The following is a 16520-nucleotide window of genomic DNA, read 5'->3' on the forward strand; positions in this document are numbered from 1 at the left end:
TACCATGAGTGTAAAATATTGTTGTGCATAACAATGAAGAAAATGCATAGGTACAGTTGGTAAGTGAAGAAGAAGCTCAAATCCATGAACTAGTTATACCAAGGTATGTGAGATAAAATCATTCTTCAAAATAGGTAATTGCTGATAAGAATAAAGGATTACAAACTAGAAGGAAGATTATGGCAAGTACCTATTTGATTTCTGAATTTGAGCCTATAACAACAAATGAAGCTTTGAAAAGTGATGATTGAGTCAAAGTAATAGAAGAAGAACTTGATCGGATTGAGAAGTTTGATACTTGGACTTTGGTCTTAGACTAGAGAACAAGAATATGATTGGTACAAAATGGGTTTTGAGGAATAAATTGAATGAAGATTGGACAATTTCTAGGAACAAAGCAAGATTGGTTTGCAAAGGATATGCTTAAGAGGAAGGTTTAGATTATAGTAAAAAAATTGTACTAGTAGCCATACTTGAAGGTGTTAAGATGTTTATTGCTAATGTTATTAAGAAGAAGTTCACATTGTTTCATATGGATGTCAAATCCACTTTTCTAAATGGTGTGTTGGAAGAAAAAGACTATGTTGAATGACCATATGGGTTTTCTTTGTTAGAAGATGAAGATGTGGTTTAAAAATTGAAGAAATGCTTCTATGGTTTGAAGAAATCTCCAAGGGCATGGTATGAAAGGTTACAGTTATACTTGGAAAAGATTGGTTTCAAGAGAACAAGTGGACATAGTGATGTGTATTTAAAGATGAAGGGTGACAAACTATTTATCATTGAAGTGTTTATGGATGATATTATCTTTGGAGGATATTATGATATGAGTATGGATTTTGATGAAGAAAAAAAATAAAAAATTGAAATGTTAATGAAATTGGTGAGATAAAATTCTTTATTGGGTTGTTGGTGATGCAACTGGAAGGTAATTTTTTCACTTGTTAATCTAAATATGTTAAGGAAGTTTTAAAGACATATGGTATAGGAGATGTAACTTTTTTAGGGTTGACACTTAAAGTTTAGTTAATCAGACTTTACAAATCTATGATTGGAAAGTTACATTGTATTTACACAACAGACCTAAAATAGCTCATGTAGTTGGGATAGTTGGTAGATTCCAATCAACTCCAAAGGAAGCACATGTGATAGCTATGAAGAGGATATTAATATATTTAAAGTGAATATTGGTTATGGTCTTTAGTATCCTCACTATGGTGATTTTGCTTTGAAAGTGTTTACTAATGTCAGTTGGGTAAGTAATGTTGATGACAGAAAGAACACAAGTGGTGGTGCATTCAAGTTCTAAGAGGAAGACTTGTGTCATGGATAAATAAGAAAATAAATTATATATTGCATTATATGATAGGAAAAAAATGAGCAATGGAGGCTTCATATGGTGAAAATAAAAATATTTGTAAATTAAAAAAAACTCACCTAGGGCGAGCTTACCAACTAGAATTAGGTTGATGTTGCCAACTAGACTTGTACCTCATTTTTTTCTACAATTTTTTACCTCATCCCAAATCCCATCGGTGAAGAATATGTTGCTACCTTGAGTAATTGTTTACAAATAATTTGTTTTAACAAAGTCTTGGAAGGGATGAGTGAGAAGGTTACAAGACCGGTGACTATCTATTAGGATAACACAAGTTCTACTAAGATATCAAAGAATATAGTACAACACCCCCAAAAAAAGCATATTGCAATTAGATATCATTTTCCCAAGGAAAATAAATGGGAGGAAGAAGTAAAGATGGACTAATTATGTATCTTCAAGGGAGAAAGTTGTAGACATTCACAAAGCCATTACCTAAGGATTCTTTTGAGTACTTGAGAGGTAAGTTAGGGGTTATTCCCCTACTGGGCTATAACTAAGATGTTATTATTGCATCAATTCACTAGTAGTTGGTTGAATGTCACTAGTGGTAGTTAGTGACTTGACAAAGTTGTCCGAGATTCAAAATATGAAGGTGAACTAAAAAATGAGTGAATTACCATTAGCATTGTTGTCAAAGGGGAATAAAAGCAAGAATTAGGGAGAAGAACATGAGGATCATTAACAAGAATAACAAAGGGGAAGAAGCACTATGGAAATAACAATTTATACGAAGAATTAGTTATGAGTGGTATTGTTGTTGGTACTGCCAATCATTGGTGTTACTATCAATATTGGTGTTTCCATCAATGCCAAAGGGGGAGATCGTTGGCATAAGTGATTATTCATCATATTAAAGAGTTTTTAGGAGATTTTTTATTGTATTCATGAGATGTTACGACATATGTTTGATTCTTATTTGATTAGTTGTTGTGTTGATATTGATGTCAATTAGTGTATTATTTATTAGAGTGATGTTCTAGACTATGTAGGGTTAAAAATAAAGTGTGTAGTTGATTTAGCTATTGAGTTAGAGTGCATGATTGGTATCGGAGACACAAGGATGTACATAGATTTTGCAAATGTAATTTCATATACTGCACATGTAAGCATTGAGTGAGTTATGAATGATTAAAGTCGAACAATGCAATTGGGTTGATCAATTTTTTTATAGGTAATGAATAATTTGATTGGTCTATCGAATCTATATTGTTTCAAGAGATGAAATTCAAGATTTATGATGTTGACTTGTTTATTTGACCATGGCTATAGTCACTTATATTTTGGTTTACACAAAGACATGTTTTAGATGGATTAAAGAAAGTACAAGAAGGAAAATAATGTACATGTTTAATGTTTCTCTTTGATCTTGAACTAGTAACATATAGGTTGCTTGTGGTAGATCTTTTGAGATGTAAAGTTTATAGATGAATTGGAAATGATGTGGAGCCAATAAGTTATGATGGGTTGATCATTCATTGATAATTATGATCAATTTTTCTTGAAGTTGTGTATATGTATTGGAAGAAGTGAAAAGGCTAGATATTTTTTGTGTGGATTGATGTGGAATTCAAGTGGTTGATTGTGCAATACTAGTTGATAATGCTTTAGGGTTTGGTAATACTTTTGGTTAAATGTAGATGGATCTCATGACATAACATGTTTGGGGTTAGGGAACCTAATGAGATACCTATTTATATGGTAGAATGTTTACTTTGCAGAGTGTGAGTGTGTATATGAGTTTGAAAGAAGATTAGAAGGATCAATGTTTGTAAGGAGATGCAAATAGTAAACTAAAATGGATCTCTACGAGAAATGATGAAGTGATAATCCCATATCATACCGCTTGGCTAATCCTAACAAGTTATCAAGTTGAAAACCTCTAAGCAGGTCACTTTTAATATGGTGAGCATGATTTTAATATGTGTGAAGCTAATTCCTTTAACTAGGTGTCTTCCTCTAACAAGAGTACAAGGTAAATATCTTGACAGGTATGAGGTAAATCCCTTAATTGGGTGACTCCTAATAGGGTCTTCTCCTAGCTGAACATTATTAAAAGCTCCTAATAGGGCCAAGCTTTCAACAAGGTACATTTCAAAAGAGTGCAAAATACTTGTGGGAATTAATTCTTGTTGTATTTTTCCCCCCTGACTAAGGGTTTCCATGATAAAAATCTTGGTGTTGTTGTATTACTTGTATGTATGTTTTCATTTGATGTTTCATTTATGAGTTTCACAAGTTAAAATGGATGAATGAATGAAATCAATGGTTAAGTGTTGCATCAGTTTTGGTTAATCAATATTGTGAAGTTCCATTAAAGTTTAAATTTAGTAGATTATTGATTTACCCCTAGTAATCTTGTACCTTGAGTATATTAATATAAATATTTTTTGAGATGTATGTAATGACTAGTTTGATTCGAGTTATCCATAATAAAATGTACTCCAGAGGAATGCAATCCTTTATAGATTGAAATGACTAACTTCTTCTTTTTTGTATTATCTTCCTCTAAAGAAAATCCAATCTTCATTTGTTGCCTCATTGCAAGATCTTTCACCACCTCAACAACAAATAGAAATGAAAATTTGGTATCAAAATGTGGAATTCAATGACCACAACTATGCAAATCAAAAGTTGGTGCTGATATTGAATTGATTGCTTGGAAAGTACTAGACATCATAAGTTGCCCATTTGGAGATAGATTAAAATGTACAACAATTTATTCAATTAAATGCTTTGTTTTCTCATGCTGTAAAATACTAAATATATATTTTGGTAACACTCCTTTGTGAAAAATTTCATTCAAATATTGTTTACAAATTTTCACCGCAAGTTGAATTGGAAGGAAGCTATTTAGGGCCTTAGTTTTCACAATAATATTATTGTTGATTCTATTAGTCATGTGATTTTAGGACATATCTTGAACACAAGGTGTACTATGTTCTCTCATGCAACTACTTATTAGAAACTGATATTTTAAAGCTTTACTCTAACATAGTTTTGCAAGTTGTTTTCTTGCTTTCATAGTTTTTGGAATGATATAGAAACAATGTTCTGCCCACGACATACCTAGCAAATTCAATGACCACAACTATGCAAATCAAAAGTTAATGCTAATATTGAATTGATCGCTTGGAATGTACTAGAAATCATAAGCTGCCCATTGGAGGTAGACTTGTTGGAATTATAGATGGAGTAACTGAGAGGGGGGGGGGGTGAATCAATTACCACAAAAACAAATCTACATATCCCTTAGATGTCTTTAATACTAATTTGCTGCTGATACTCAGTAAACACTGTGAGAATGCTGTAACTCGGTACATTAACTAGTTATTGATCATCTAGCATTCATAATTATTAATATGCATGCAAAAGTTAAATAAAATGAACAAAAGACACCAGATTTAATGTGGAAACCCAATATGGGAAAAACCACCAAGTAACTAGCTACTAATTTTTCACTCTTCTGAAGTGAGCCCTGTTAGGAGCCAACCCTATTAAAGGTTACAATACACACTGTTAGGTTTGACCCTGTTAGAGGATTTAATCGCCCTATTAGGAGTGGCCTTGCTAGAGGTCTGTAGAACAATTCAACTGAATTGTCACCTTGTTAGAGGATTTACAAAATGGCTGTTAAACCAACTCTGTTAAGAGATTTGAAATCACTGCTACAATTGTTAGAAAGCAACAATGAATTAACCTGAATAAGATGCAACTGAATTTGCTGACTACAGGTCTCTGTTCTGCATCATTAGATCCTCCTAGATCAAATATGGCTTTGCTGCTCCTCAATGATCTTTGATCATCCTTCAAATTCGCTTCCACAATAATCAGTCCTCATATCACATTAATTCCACACTTCCATCTCACACACTTAGAATTCGCTACTTGACCTCTTAATTATACCATTTAGATTATGAAGTCGACTCATTCACATGTTACATTTACCAATAAACCATACGTCAGTCGACTACAAATATTACTCTAAACAAATAAATGTTATTTCATAAAATAATGAAATCCTTTACTGGCCGACCTTGCTTGGTAAATACTGCTTCCAAAAATTTCCTGAGTTAACCTTCTTGACTCGGTTAACATTGCAATATTTGTAAAATCCTTTGGCTGTCGAGTTTACTCGGTAAGAACTGAATTCCTTCATGAGAGCTTAGTAAGAATTGCTTTTGCCACATTTCTTTTGACGACCGAGTGATCTCGGTAAAAACTAAATTTCTTTGATTACCTTGAAAGCTCAGTAACAACTGTTTACTTTCTTTACTAACCTTCTGAGCTCGGTAGACTCTATCCTTTGCCTTGCTGACCAACTGAGCTCGATAGACTCTATCCTTTGCCTTACTGACCAACTGAGCTCGATAGACTCTGTCCTTTGCCTTGCTAACCAACTGAGCTCCATAGACTCTGTCTGATGACTGATATGACATTTGTGTGACATCAAAGACAACACACAATTGAACAATTGTATCCAACAAGACTAAGATGTACAACAATTTATTCAGTTAAATACTCTATTTTCTCATCCTGTAAAATACTAAATATATATTTTGGTAACACTCCTTTGTGGAAAAGTTCATTCAAATATTGTTTACAATTTTTCATCACAAGTTGAATTGGAAGGAAGCTATTCAGGACCTTAGTTTGTACAATAATATTATTGTTGATTCTATTACTCAAGTGATTTTAGGACACATCTTTACTATGTTCTCATGCAACTACTTATTAGAAATTGATATTTTGAAGCTATACTCTAACATAATTTTGCAAGTTGTTTTCTTACTTTTATAGTTTCTAGAATGATATAAAAACAATGTTTTGCCCATGACATAACTAGCAAATTCATATTCAAACTAACAAATTGCATAACAAATGCATGAACGATTTATGTAAAATGTTTAAATTAAATTATGAATGTCTTGATTTTTACGTATATCATACAATAAAATTTTTACATTCTTATGAAAACTCATATTATTTTAACTATCATTTTTGAATGGATTATTATAGTTGTAATCTTATGCACACTATAAAATATATAGACATTCCTCCACATAAGACGAAAACTTCATCCATCATTAATGACACATGGACATAACAAAATAACAAATGAATGAATAACTGGGGTATTTAAATAAGTGAGTACTCATGCATCAGTGGGAAAATGAAAAGTAGGTTCAAGGCAAATTCAAGGAAAGCAAGTAAACTTGACATCTTGGGAGGAAGGAGTACACATCAAACATTTTACTCCCACATATGACCACACTCAAAAGAATATTTTAATCCATATAGGACCATACTCAAAAGAACTATACAAGAATATAAATATAGAAATAAAAAAGTCAATTGTCTAAATAAGAATTATTTCACATTAATATAGGTATAAAATTGGAAGATGGACAATATCTAAAGAAGAGTGGACATATAGAATATATCATTGCACTCAAAAAATATAAAAAATTAATAACATTACATAATGAAGTGCTCAACGAACAAGAATGTTTGAGAGAATTATACTGAAAATCTTCAAATGAAAACATTAAAAAATTTGTCTTTAGAAAAATTGATACAAAAGTGCTCAATGAACAAGAATGTTTGAAAGAATTATATTGAAAATCTACAAATGAAAACCTTAAAAAAATTATCTTTAGAAAAATTGATACAAAAGTAATAGATTTAAAAAAAAATCAAAACTGTAGAAAGGAAAGAACATTTGATTTTCCCTTATTTATTAGTTCCTGCCGAAGGCAGTCTACTATAGCATTCGGTGAAATGCTATTTTCCAATTAAAGCATTCAATCATATTCTTTTATTTTTCAAAAACTTTTAACTCTATATAGTTTTAAAATATATTGATATTTTACTATTTTACAAAAAAGTATTTATTTCTAATCTTATTGGTTGCATCCTTGCTACAGTCATGAGTTAGCTTTTATTTTTTCAGTTTAATTTTTTTTTTTCAAATGAAATAAATAAGTTTGACAATATGTAAGAATATCTTTGCTAACATTAATATGATAAGACAACTTGCTGAAATGAAATAAATAAGTTTGACAATATGTAAGAATATCTTCTTCATGTTTTGACATATGTTTTCTTGAAAAATTAAATTAAAATATATTTCTCCTGAACTTTAGACTTTTCTACAATGTAAATATTTGGAAAATCTAGTTTTATAATGTGAATTAGTTTAACAAATAACAGAATAAAGCTTTATATCATTTTTTCTATCTTTATATTTGTTAATTACAAAAATTAAAAATATCATTTAATAAAAGTCATAAAATAGTAATATAAACATATAAGTCTTAAAATAAAATTCTTTTGTAAAAGTTGCAAATTGAACATTGTAAATTACAATTTAATTTTGCTTAAAGGAGAATCTAAATACTTAGAATTATATAAGACTTAAGCTAAACATACATAAGTATTAAGAAATCAATTGACATTCTACTAAGATGACTGGTTGTATAACGTACATAATATATAAGATGGACGCCCTCCTCTCCGTAAGCTTGGGTCAGAATCTGTCTATCCCCTACTATTGAAAGGGCACGAACATAAGAATTTGGATCTTTTTCTATAAAGGCAACAACGGAAGCAAGATCTGGATAAGCTACTTTAGTAAGAACTAGAACAACTACAGGACCTAGCTCTATTGCATACATTTTTAATATTTTAATACTTTGATCTTATAAGCTTTCGGCAGGAACTTGACATCCTTGTTTCTTTGTGGGCTCCCCTATTTAGCTCTATTCACATTATATAAAACTTTCACAGATTCATTTTAAGCACCCACAACAAAACTCCATCCATCACAGTTCCCACAGACAGATTTCATCCTGAGCCGCGATTGAAAATGACTGAAACTAGTTTCTTTGCAAACGGTTTGAGAACGTGAGACTTTGACGAAAGAAAAAAACAGGAAAATCCCGCTTCTTTACCTTTAGGGTTTAAGCTCGTATTATTCCCGCCAATTCCAATTTAAAATGCATACTCATTAAAGGCTAGATGCGTTCATTGAGGCTCTGAATCCTTCACTGTGTATCCTCTTCTTCTCGAATTCACGGGAGCCATGGTTATTCTTCAGCGGAACAGTGCAAAGAAGCGCTCTAATAATGGCACCGGAGGGATTCCATCCTCTTCACCCAGTGCCGCTCCTTCTCCATTGAAGAAAACTTCCCGCCACGTGGAGCAAACAGACGTGGACTTCATGCTGGCGGTGTTAGCAGAAGCGGGATGCACTCTCCTCTGTGGCGAAAAGGCCCCTGCTCTTTTACCCGCGGAGACGCAAAATCTTCAACGCCGTTTGGATCTCCGGTTTCGCTCTGAACCAGCCTTAGTTGACAAATTTTTAGCCGGTTTGAGCTCATTCATTGAAGATTCCAACAATTTCAGAAGGTGGTTCTTTTGTTTTCTGTCTCGAATTGGTTCCAAGATGTTAAATTACATTGGATAATAATATGTATAATTACAGGTTTTTGGTATGTGCATTTTAGCCGGCCATAACCCATAGAAACATTGGCGAATTGCTGAATTTAAGTGAGCCAGCAATTGTAGCTATAAACTTGTGTTAATTGATGTCTTTACGTAGGCCAGCAAACTGTCAATTGACCACTCTATGTAAGCTACCAATCATAGCTAGAAAACTAAGGTTTGGTCAATTGAAGGCTTTATGCCAGGTTAAATAGGGTTGCAGGAATTTGATGCATAACGCAAAAATTACATTTAAATTCTGTAAACGCTAGCTAACTACAAATGTGAAATTGTCCACTTCGATTCAAATAGGAGAAGCAATTTATCTCTCAAAAAAGTTTGTATGAATTATCTCGTGCTTGTTCACTGCTCCGCAAATAGGAAATATCTTGAATAGACTTATAAGATTGTTTCTGTAGTTCTTGGCGAAAAATTAACAAGAAGCAACCCCTTAATCATGAACCTTACAATTCTTAAGTTCAAAGCTTCCGGCTGTTTTGATTCTTCTGGTTCTAGTTTTCAGTATGGAAATGAGAGTGGCCACATAATCGAATATGCAAGTGCTAGCTGTATCAGTACTAGGGAGAATAGAACCTTTCTTTGAAAAGGTCCACTTTGCATCCATATGGGTCTTCTTCCATATCTATTTATCAAGATCACTATAGGAACTTTATCACCTTTTCTATGGCCATTTCACAAGGGCATGTCTTTGGGATGCGGGATGTCCCCTGTCAGCATTGTCACTGAATGAATGCATGAAGGTATTTTAATGACGTCCACAAGACCAGCCAGCCTATGGGGCACTTTTCATGTTCTTTCAATGTCAGCCCACCTGTTATGAATCTGCTTTAAGAATCTCGCTATTTTATGTAGTCTTGTTTCCTCAAAACTCTGGTGTAATTGGCCCTCCTTCAAATTGTCCTCGAACTGCTCCCGGATATCTTGGTATGTTGCACACTCAAAGATGAAGTGCCATTCTGTTTCGACACATCCTTTACTGTAGTAGATGCATTTTCTTTCTTCCCAATCCTCCTCGGGCAACGTCCATCTCCCCATCTCACAGTGTAAATGATGGGATCCTGTTCATAATTGTGCCACTAACAACCTATTGTTACCTTTCATATCTACACGAAGGTAATCTTTAATCTCATGGCACCATGCGGGGTTGAACTCTTTCACACAGTGGGCCTTTTTCTTCCCTAATTGTTTTGTCCACATTACCGTTTTAAATTTTTCCAGCACGAACCTTTTTATCTCTTCATTGGTGTTGGGGCGTTCTAGTATATTAATGTCCCACTTAATTAACCATTTTTCGTTTTGCTTCATCCATGTTTTCTTTCTTCGGGCTAGCTCCTCTTCAACCACCAGTTTGGGCCATCACTGTTTGTCCATATTTTCCACCTTGTTTAATTAACTTAATAGACCTATAACCGTAGAGGCTTCCATTGGGAACATCTTTGCTTCAGCCAAGAGGATCTCGTATGGTATGGTTGATTTGACTTTAAGGTTATTAGTGATGAGTTTCTTTTGTATTTTTTCTATTTGCTTCCATTTGTAGTTGGAGAGGCTGCTCCTCCAAACCTTGCACCTGTATAACACAATAGGGGTGACCAGCAGTCCAAAAAAAATCTTTTTGGTTTTCCAATCCCGAAGCTCCGCCTGTTTACACCTGTTTTGCAACAAAAATAAGTCCTCCGACCCCCTTCTATTAGCTTAGCTCTACAAGTTTCCCAATTGAGCTTGTTGTTAAAGTCTATGCCCAAATATTTATACTCTTCCACAATCTCAAGAGTATTTCCTTCAAATTGGAAGTCAACTTCTTGTTTTTTTCTTAGAGAGAACACCATAACTTTTGTCTTGCTAGTGTTCACTTGCATCCCAACTTTGTGGCAAAAACTCTCCAAAGTTTTCAAGCGTTCTCTTAGATCCTTGGGTATTTGTGCAATTAGAATAAGATCATCCGCATAGAGAAGCAACTTCACCACATATTTGGCAAGTTGGACTCCTCCCTCTGAAGTTTTATTAACCATTTCCTCCAACTTATCAATATATAAGCCAAATAGGGTAGGCGAGAGAGGGCAACCTTGCTTAACCTCAATATCACTACCAAAACATTTTGACATGCTATCTTTCATTTTGATTCTATCTCTGACATCCTCATAGAGTCTAAGACCGACCGCTCTAAGCTCATTTGGAATTTTAAGTTCCTCCATCCATTTTCAAAATTTGTCTCTAGGGATAGTGTCAAAAGCTTTTTTGAAATCCACAAAACAACAAAAAGCCTCTTTGCCTTGGATATCCCAAACCTTCTCAATAAGGTGTTTAAGAGTGATGCAATGGTCAATCGTAGAATATTTAGGTCTAGACCCAACTTGCCCTTTTGCTCTTTTTTTCCTTTTTCAGCCCAACAACTGATTCTGTGCTCTATCATGCCCCCAAATAATTTGCCAAGGAGGGGATTAACCATAATCGTGCGATAGTTAGATGGCTTGTTGATATCTACACTCTTGTGTAGAGGTATGACCACGTTGGTAGTCCAATTTGTCAGAAAGCCGTTTTGATTAACTTTGTTGAAAATATCTAAAATGTGTAGAGCGAGAAGTTCCATGCCCCACTTTAAAATTTCCCCTTGCAGCCCATCAATATCCGTTGCTTTATTACTTGCTAGATTCTTTATTCCTTGCTTAATATCCTCTATAGAGAAAAGTTCAATAGAGGTGCTAATTCTGGGAGTTGTATTTCTATCTTGGATTCTCTCATAAAGGAGTTTTGCATACTCAAATCATTGGCTTTCTGTAATATTTTTTCTAATTTGCTGCTTCTTTTGTTGTAATTCTTTCCAAAACCTCTTAAGGTTGTGCTTCCCCAAAGAGATTAGCTCTTCTCTTCTTGATGTGACATATCTCTCCTTTTTAACTCTAATCAGCTTTTCATATGATATTTTCTTTTGCTTGTTTGATTCATCATTTTTGAGTGCTTTTTTTGCTGCCTTGCACTCTTCGTCATACCAAGGGTTGGAAGGGAAAGTGTTGTCCCTCTTTTTAGGCCGAGATCTTTTACACATTTCTAAAGCTTTATGGATTACAAGGATGAGCTGGCTGCTGCAAATATGCTCCTTGTTCGCTTGTGAGATTCGAAGATGATGCTCCAGTGCAGTCACAAATAGCTCCTAATTTTCTTGCGTCAAGCAGATTTTCCCTTGAGAATTATTGTTCTTGTGCAAGATGTTATCTGCTTCCTGCAATCTCTGATTTTAAATATCCAATATTACTTAATGGGATGTGATCAGACTTCAACTCAATAGGACATGCTCCAACATTAAATTCCAATAGTCTAGAAATAGAAGTTTGAGAACAAAGGATGTAGTCCACCACGCTGTGAACATTGTAGGTCTTACATGTGATACCTCCCGAGCTTGGCCACTTTGCCATCTCAATACAAATGATTAACTCATGCAAGCTTCAAACTCCTAGCAGTTTAGCCCCAAAGCGGGACACAATACCCTGCCCATCTTCTGAGATCCTTACCCATTCATGATCCCCATTTTCCTCTAACCAAATAGGGTTATCCTCTGCTCCCTCCTTGTTGTCCAGCTGAATGGCTAGATTGTTTGCAGTCCTTGCGTTAAAATCACCCATTAGAACTATCTATCTTGAAGAGTCATAATTCAAGATGTCTTTTTATAAAGTGGCATAAGGGTCTTCATTGTCAAGACCATTCTTCTTGTAGAACTTAGAATTTTTTGGGGCAAAATAGCATGCAACCATCCATATTATAGCACATTTTTCTACTAGTTTGGGCCATATATATTGCTTGTTTGGGTCTTCTTTTTCTACTTTTATGTTGCTCTCCCAATCTTTCTTGATTAGCACTGCAATCCCTTCATGTTCATTTCCTGTTTCTGATCCTTTGTTCTTTACTGAGATTTTATTGTAGCCTTCAAAGTCTGGTATTTTGCAACCCTCATTTTCATGCTTCTCTGTGAGAATAATGACATCTTTCCCTTCTGCTATGGGCCCCAAACCCAGTCCTTTCCTCCATGGGAAACCTCTACAATTCCAACTCACTAGATGTAGAAGATTCCGGGCCCCCTCGCATCCCTATTTAGCGAAAGTAGATCTGTCGCTGATTTGAGCTTTACCATTTCTCAGCCCAGCCCAAAGTCCCTTTTCTCTTGCAGCCTTTACCTTCTCCCATTCTTTTCTCCGTTCTTCTTGTTGTGCAAATGTAAGATCCTATTCAAAGTAAAATTGTGTGCCTTCAGCATTCCTCTCAGCTTTAAGATTGCGTTTTTGTCTTCCACATCTTTTAGTGTAACCCTTACATGCCTAGATCTATTATTATCCGGTTTCCTCCCTAACCTGGCTACCTATTGAATATTACCTGACTACCTTATTTGATATTTCAGAAAGTCTCTCACTAAGAAGTCTGTTCTTTCTTTTTCCCCAAAATCTTTCAAACTCTTGATTATGAAATTTGCTGCTTTACTTTGTTTGTCTTTTTCTTCTATTAATTGTTTCATGGTCTGTTTTTTTATAGTTTCCGTCTGTGCATTTAACGGTGTCCCATTCACAACTTGAACCCAAGAGTTGGTTGCCTCTATCTGCTCCCTTAAACTGTTTTCTCTCACTCTCAAGTCCTCCAATGCTGATTGTATTTCTTCCATCTGTTTTGTAACCCCCTTATCCAATGACTCTGCAGTCTCCTTTGCTGGTCTGTTTTTGTGTAACTCTTGTCTCAAAACGAGTAGCTCTTCTTGCTCTCTCTCCATAGTGTTCTGGAACTTTGCAACTTCCTTTCTAAGCATCTTGTTTTCCTCTTCTAATCTCCTGTTAACTTCTGTGATTTCATCACCAAGACTCCTAGGAGTCCCCTGATTTACCTGGGGATGCCTAGGAGTCTCCCATAACCCTCACTTAGAAACTCAGTCTCAAGTAAAAAATGTGGAAAATTTTGTGAAAATGGCATTTCTAATGAAGGTTTATGATGTTTCGGAGGCCTTATTTGCTGTCTCTTGACCCTTTTGAGGGCTCTGCTTCTAGACCACTGCAAGGGGTGCTGCTCCTTGACCATGCTGAGACTCTCCTCCCCCTTAGACCCCAAACCTTCAGCCACTATTCTTATTATTTATGCAACTATTTCTATGTTTTTTCTGTTTATTTTTCCGTAACTTTAATCTTCACTTAGTAAGCCAAAGTTTCATTTGCAACTCTTGTACTTGTTTTATTTGCACTTTGCTCCCAAATTTCCAAAATTCTGCCCACTATTGTTAATATTTAAATTTGAATTTGATCATTTTCATATTTTTAATGTTTACTTGTGTAAACTTTGAAAGTTTCATATACAGTTCCGATACCTATTCCTTAACATCTTTTATCGCTAATTTTTTGAAGTACCATATGTATTTGTGCTATCTTCCCCGGCTGTCTCCAAACTTAGGCCCATGGTCTCCTTGTCACCGAAACCTGTCCCTCCGTCCATGCAACCTCCCATCACGAAACTTGGTTGAACATGAAATAGTAGGGTTAGTGTTATTTGGTTGTAATTTTATCTAGCTCTTCTTTGAGTTGTTCGTTTTGGTTGGCACTTTAGTTATTGATTTGTCTAGTCACTAAAGTGGGAGGTAATGAAATAATTTTTTGTCATGTAATTTCCATCTGTATTTGTTGTTCTTTCATGTTCATCTCTTCACGTAGGTTTGGAATTCCATCTGGTACAGCATTTTGCTAAATTGACTATAGTTCTTTTGATGAAAACTAGCCTTTTTATTATTTCTTTTCTTTCCTTAATTTCATCCTCACTTATTTGTTTTACTTTAATGTACAATCGGCCTGCTGCAGATTTATAGTTAGGTCTAACTTTTTGTTTAGCAAGTTTTGATAATAGACAAGACAATTGAGTGACAAGCAACCCAATTAAAAAAAAATACAGTATGAATTGTAGTATAATCATAAATTCTTGTTAGAAAATTTGAAGTCTGATTAACAAGAGTCGGTCGATATTAAAGGACACACAGCATCTTCGAGTCCATTCATCATTTTTAGGTCCCAGTAAAATAAGCTAAATAATTTATTCAAGGTCATGCTGGTCATTTATTGCTTAATGAAACCAGCTATGCCTCCTTTATTTAGGTATATTTTGTTATTAATTTTGTTTTTCATAATCTTAATTTTCCTATTTGTGTTTTACAGGATCCTTGAATGCACATCAGACACTGGAATGTCAGATGCGTTGTCATATTCTGACAGTATTGCACGGGTATTACTCTTAGTAGCACCACTTCAAACTCAATTCTATGACATCCTTCTGGAGAAATTACCTGAACACTTCAACGAAGATTCAAGCTCTCTGAAACAGGATATACCAAGGTTAATATTAAATCAATTCCGATGGTTAGATTTTCTAGTTGATGCTGAATTATCAACAAGAAAGCTGTTGGATGTATTGTCGATTTGTCCATTGTCACTCAAGAAGGAAATAATCAGCTTTCTTCCCGATATAATTGGTGATCAAAGTAATGGCATGGTTGTCTCTTCTCTTGAACAAATGTTGCAAGAGGATATGGATCTTATTGTTCCAATCCTTGATGCCTTTTCAAATATCAATCTGGAGGATGAATTGTTTGAACAGGTACTGTCATATATTTCCATAAAGACTCCATGAATTTTTTAATTTTTATTGGTCACTTTTGTCAATAAAGAGTTGGAATCAGGTAATATAATTACTTTCTTAACATAGCATACATAGGGGAAATTGATTTCCTGTTGCCTCCTTGAGAGAGATATTTGAGCCACTAGGCAATAGAGGACTATTTATTGTCTTAATATTCAAATTCCTAGCAATTAATCAATAAACTTCTTCTTACTTCAATTAATTATTTCATATCTATCTTATTATTATACTGCCAACAATAGCATAAGTTTAGCCTTGATATTTTGTTTTCTGGGCATAAACTCATAAGTTACTGGGAAACCGACTGTTCATATTGCTAACCTATAAGTCAGATCTGTGAAGGTTTAGTTATGCTACAAACCATGAACTGAAAATAGATTTGAACTTAAGTTTTCTGTTTGTGGAATGTTGGTGAAATCTTTTTGTATTTTGGGAGTTGTATTTATCTTTTTGCAAGGGACTGCAAATGTGGTAGTTTGTACTGCTTTTACAAGAGTTATTCCTTTAACCAGTTGCTATTCTTTCCACTTTGGGGAATTAAGGATGTTGCACATTAAATACAATCAACAATACAGAAATAAAATTTTAGTTGTCTTCAATAAGAACATTTTATGTTTTATTAGTCATGTAATTTACAGATTTCTATAATGTTAGTTTTTCATTTTGTTTTTCTGAATAAGCTTTCTGTCATACTTTTCATCATCAACGTTTGGGATCATACTACAAGATCCATCTTCTAGATTAAATTGTGTGTCTTGAAAAATTCATTAAGACTGATTCTTTTGGTAAATTGGGCACATACTTGACGAATAGTGTAGGATCTGTCCAAGGAGTTGAGTTAAATTTGGTTTAAGTATTGAGTTCTCATTATGGAGATCAAATTCAAATTCCAAAGGGACACGTATAATGGAATTCTCAATGACTGTGGTCTTCGAGTTTTTTAGTGTGGTTGCTTGAAGGGAGATGATATTATTCTCATGGTTGT

General features: G+C 34.3%; 1 protein-coding gene across 1 annotated transcript in view; it reads left to right on the forward strand.

Annotated features, from left to right (window-relative positions):
* The first annotated feature begins 8335 nt into the window (after window positions 1–8335).
* Window positions 8336–16520, forward strand: part of LOC149528201 (fanconi anemia group D2 protein) — a 106149-nt gene continuing 97964 nt past the window's right edge. Inside the window, exons 1-2 of the mRNA XM_089809080.1 lie at window positions 8336–8788; window positions 15055–15493. Coding sequence (XP_089665206.1) covers window positions 8463–8788; window positions 15055–15493 — 765 coding nt within the window. The 5' untranslated portion in view covers window positions 8336–8462. The remainder of the gene's footprint in view (window positions 8789–15054; window positions 15494–16520) is intronic.

This window comes from Cupressus sempervirens, chromosome 11, assembly GCF_028749045.1.
Source record: "Cupressus sempervirens isolate cs-2001-9-10 chromosome 11, ASM2874904v1, whole genome shotgun sequence".
In the NCBI taxonomy this organism is placed as follows: domain Eukaryota; kingdom Viridiplantae; phylum Streptophyta; class Pinopsida; order Cupressales; family Cupressaceae; genus Cupressus; species Cupressus sempervirens.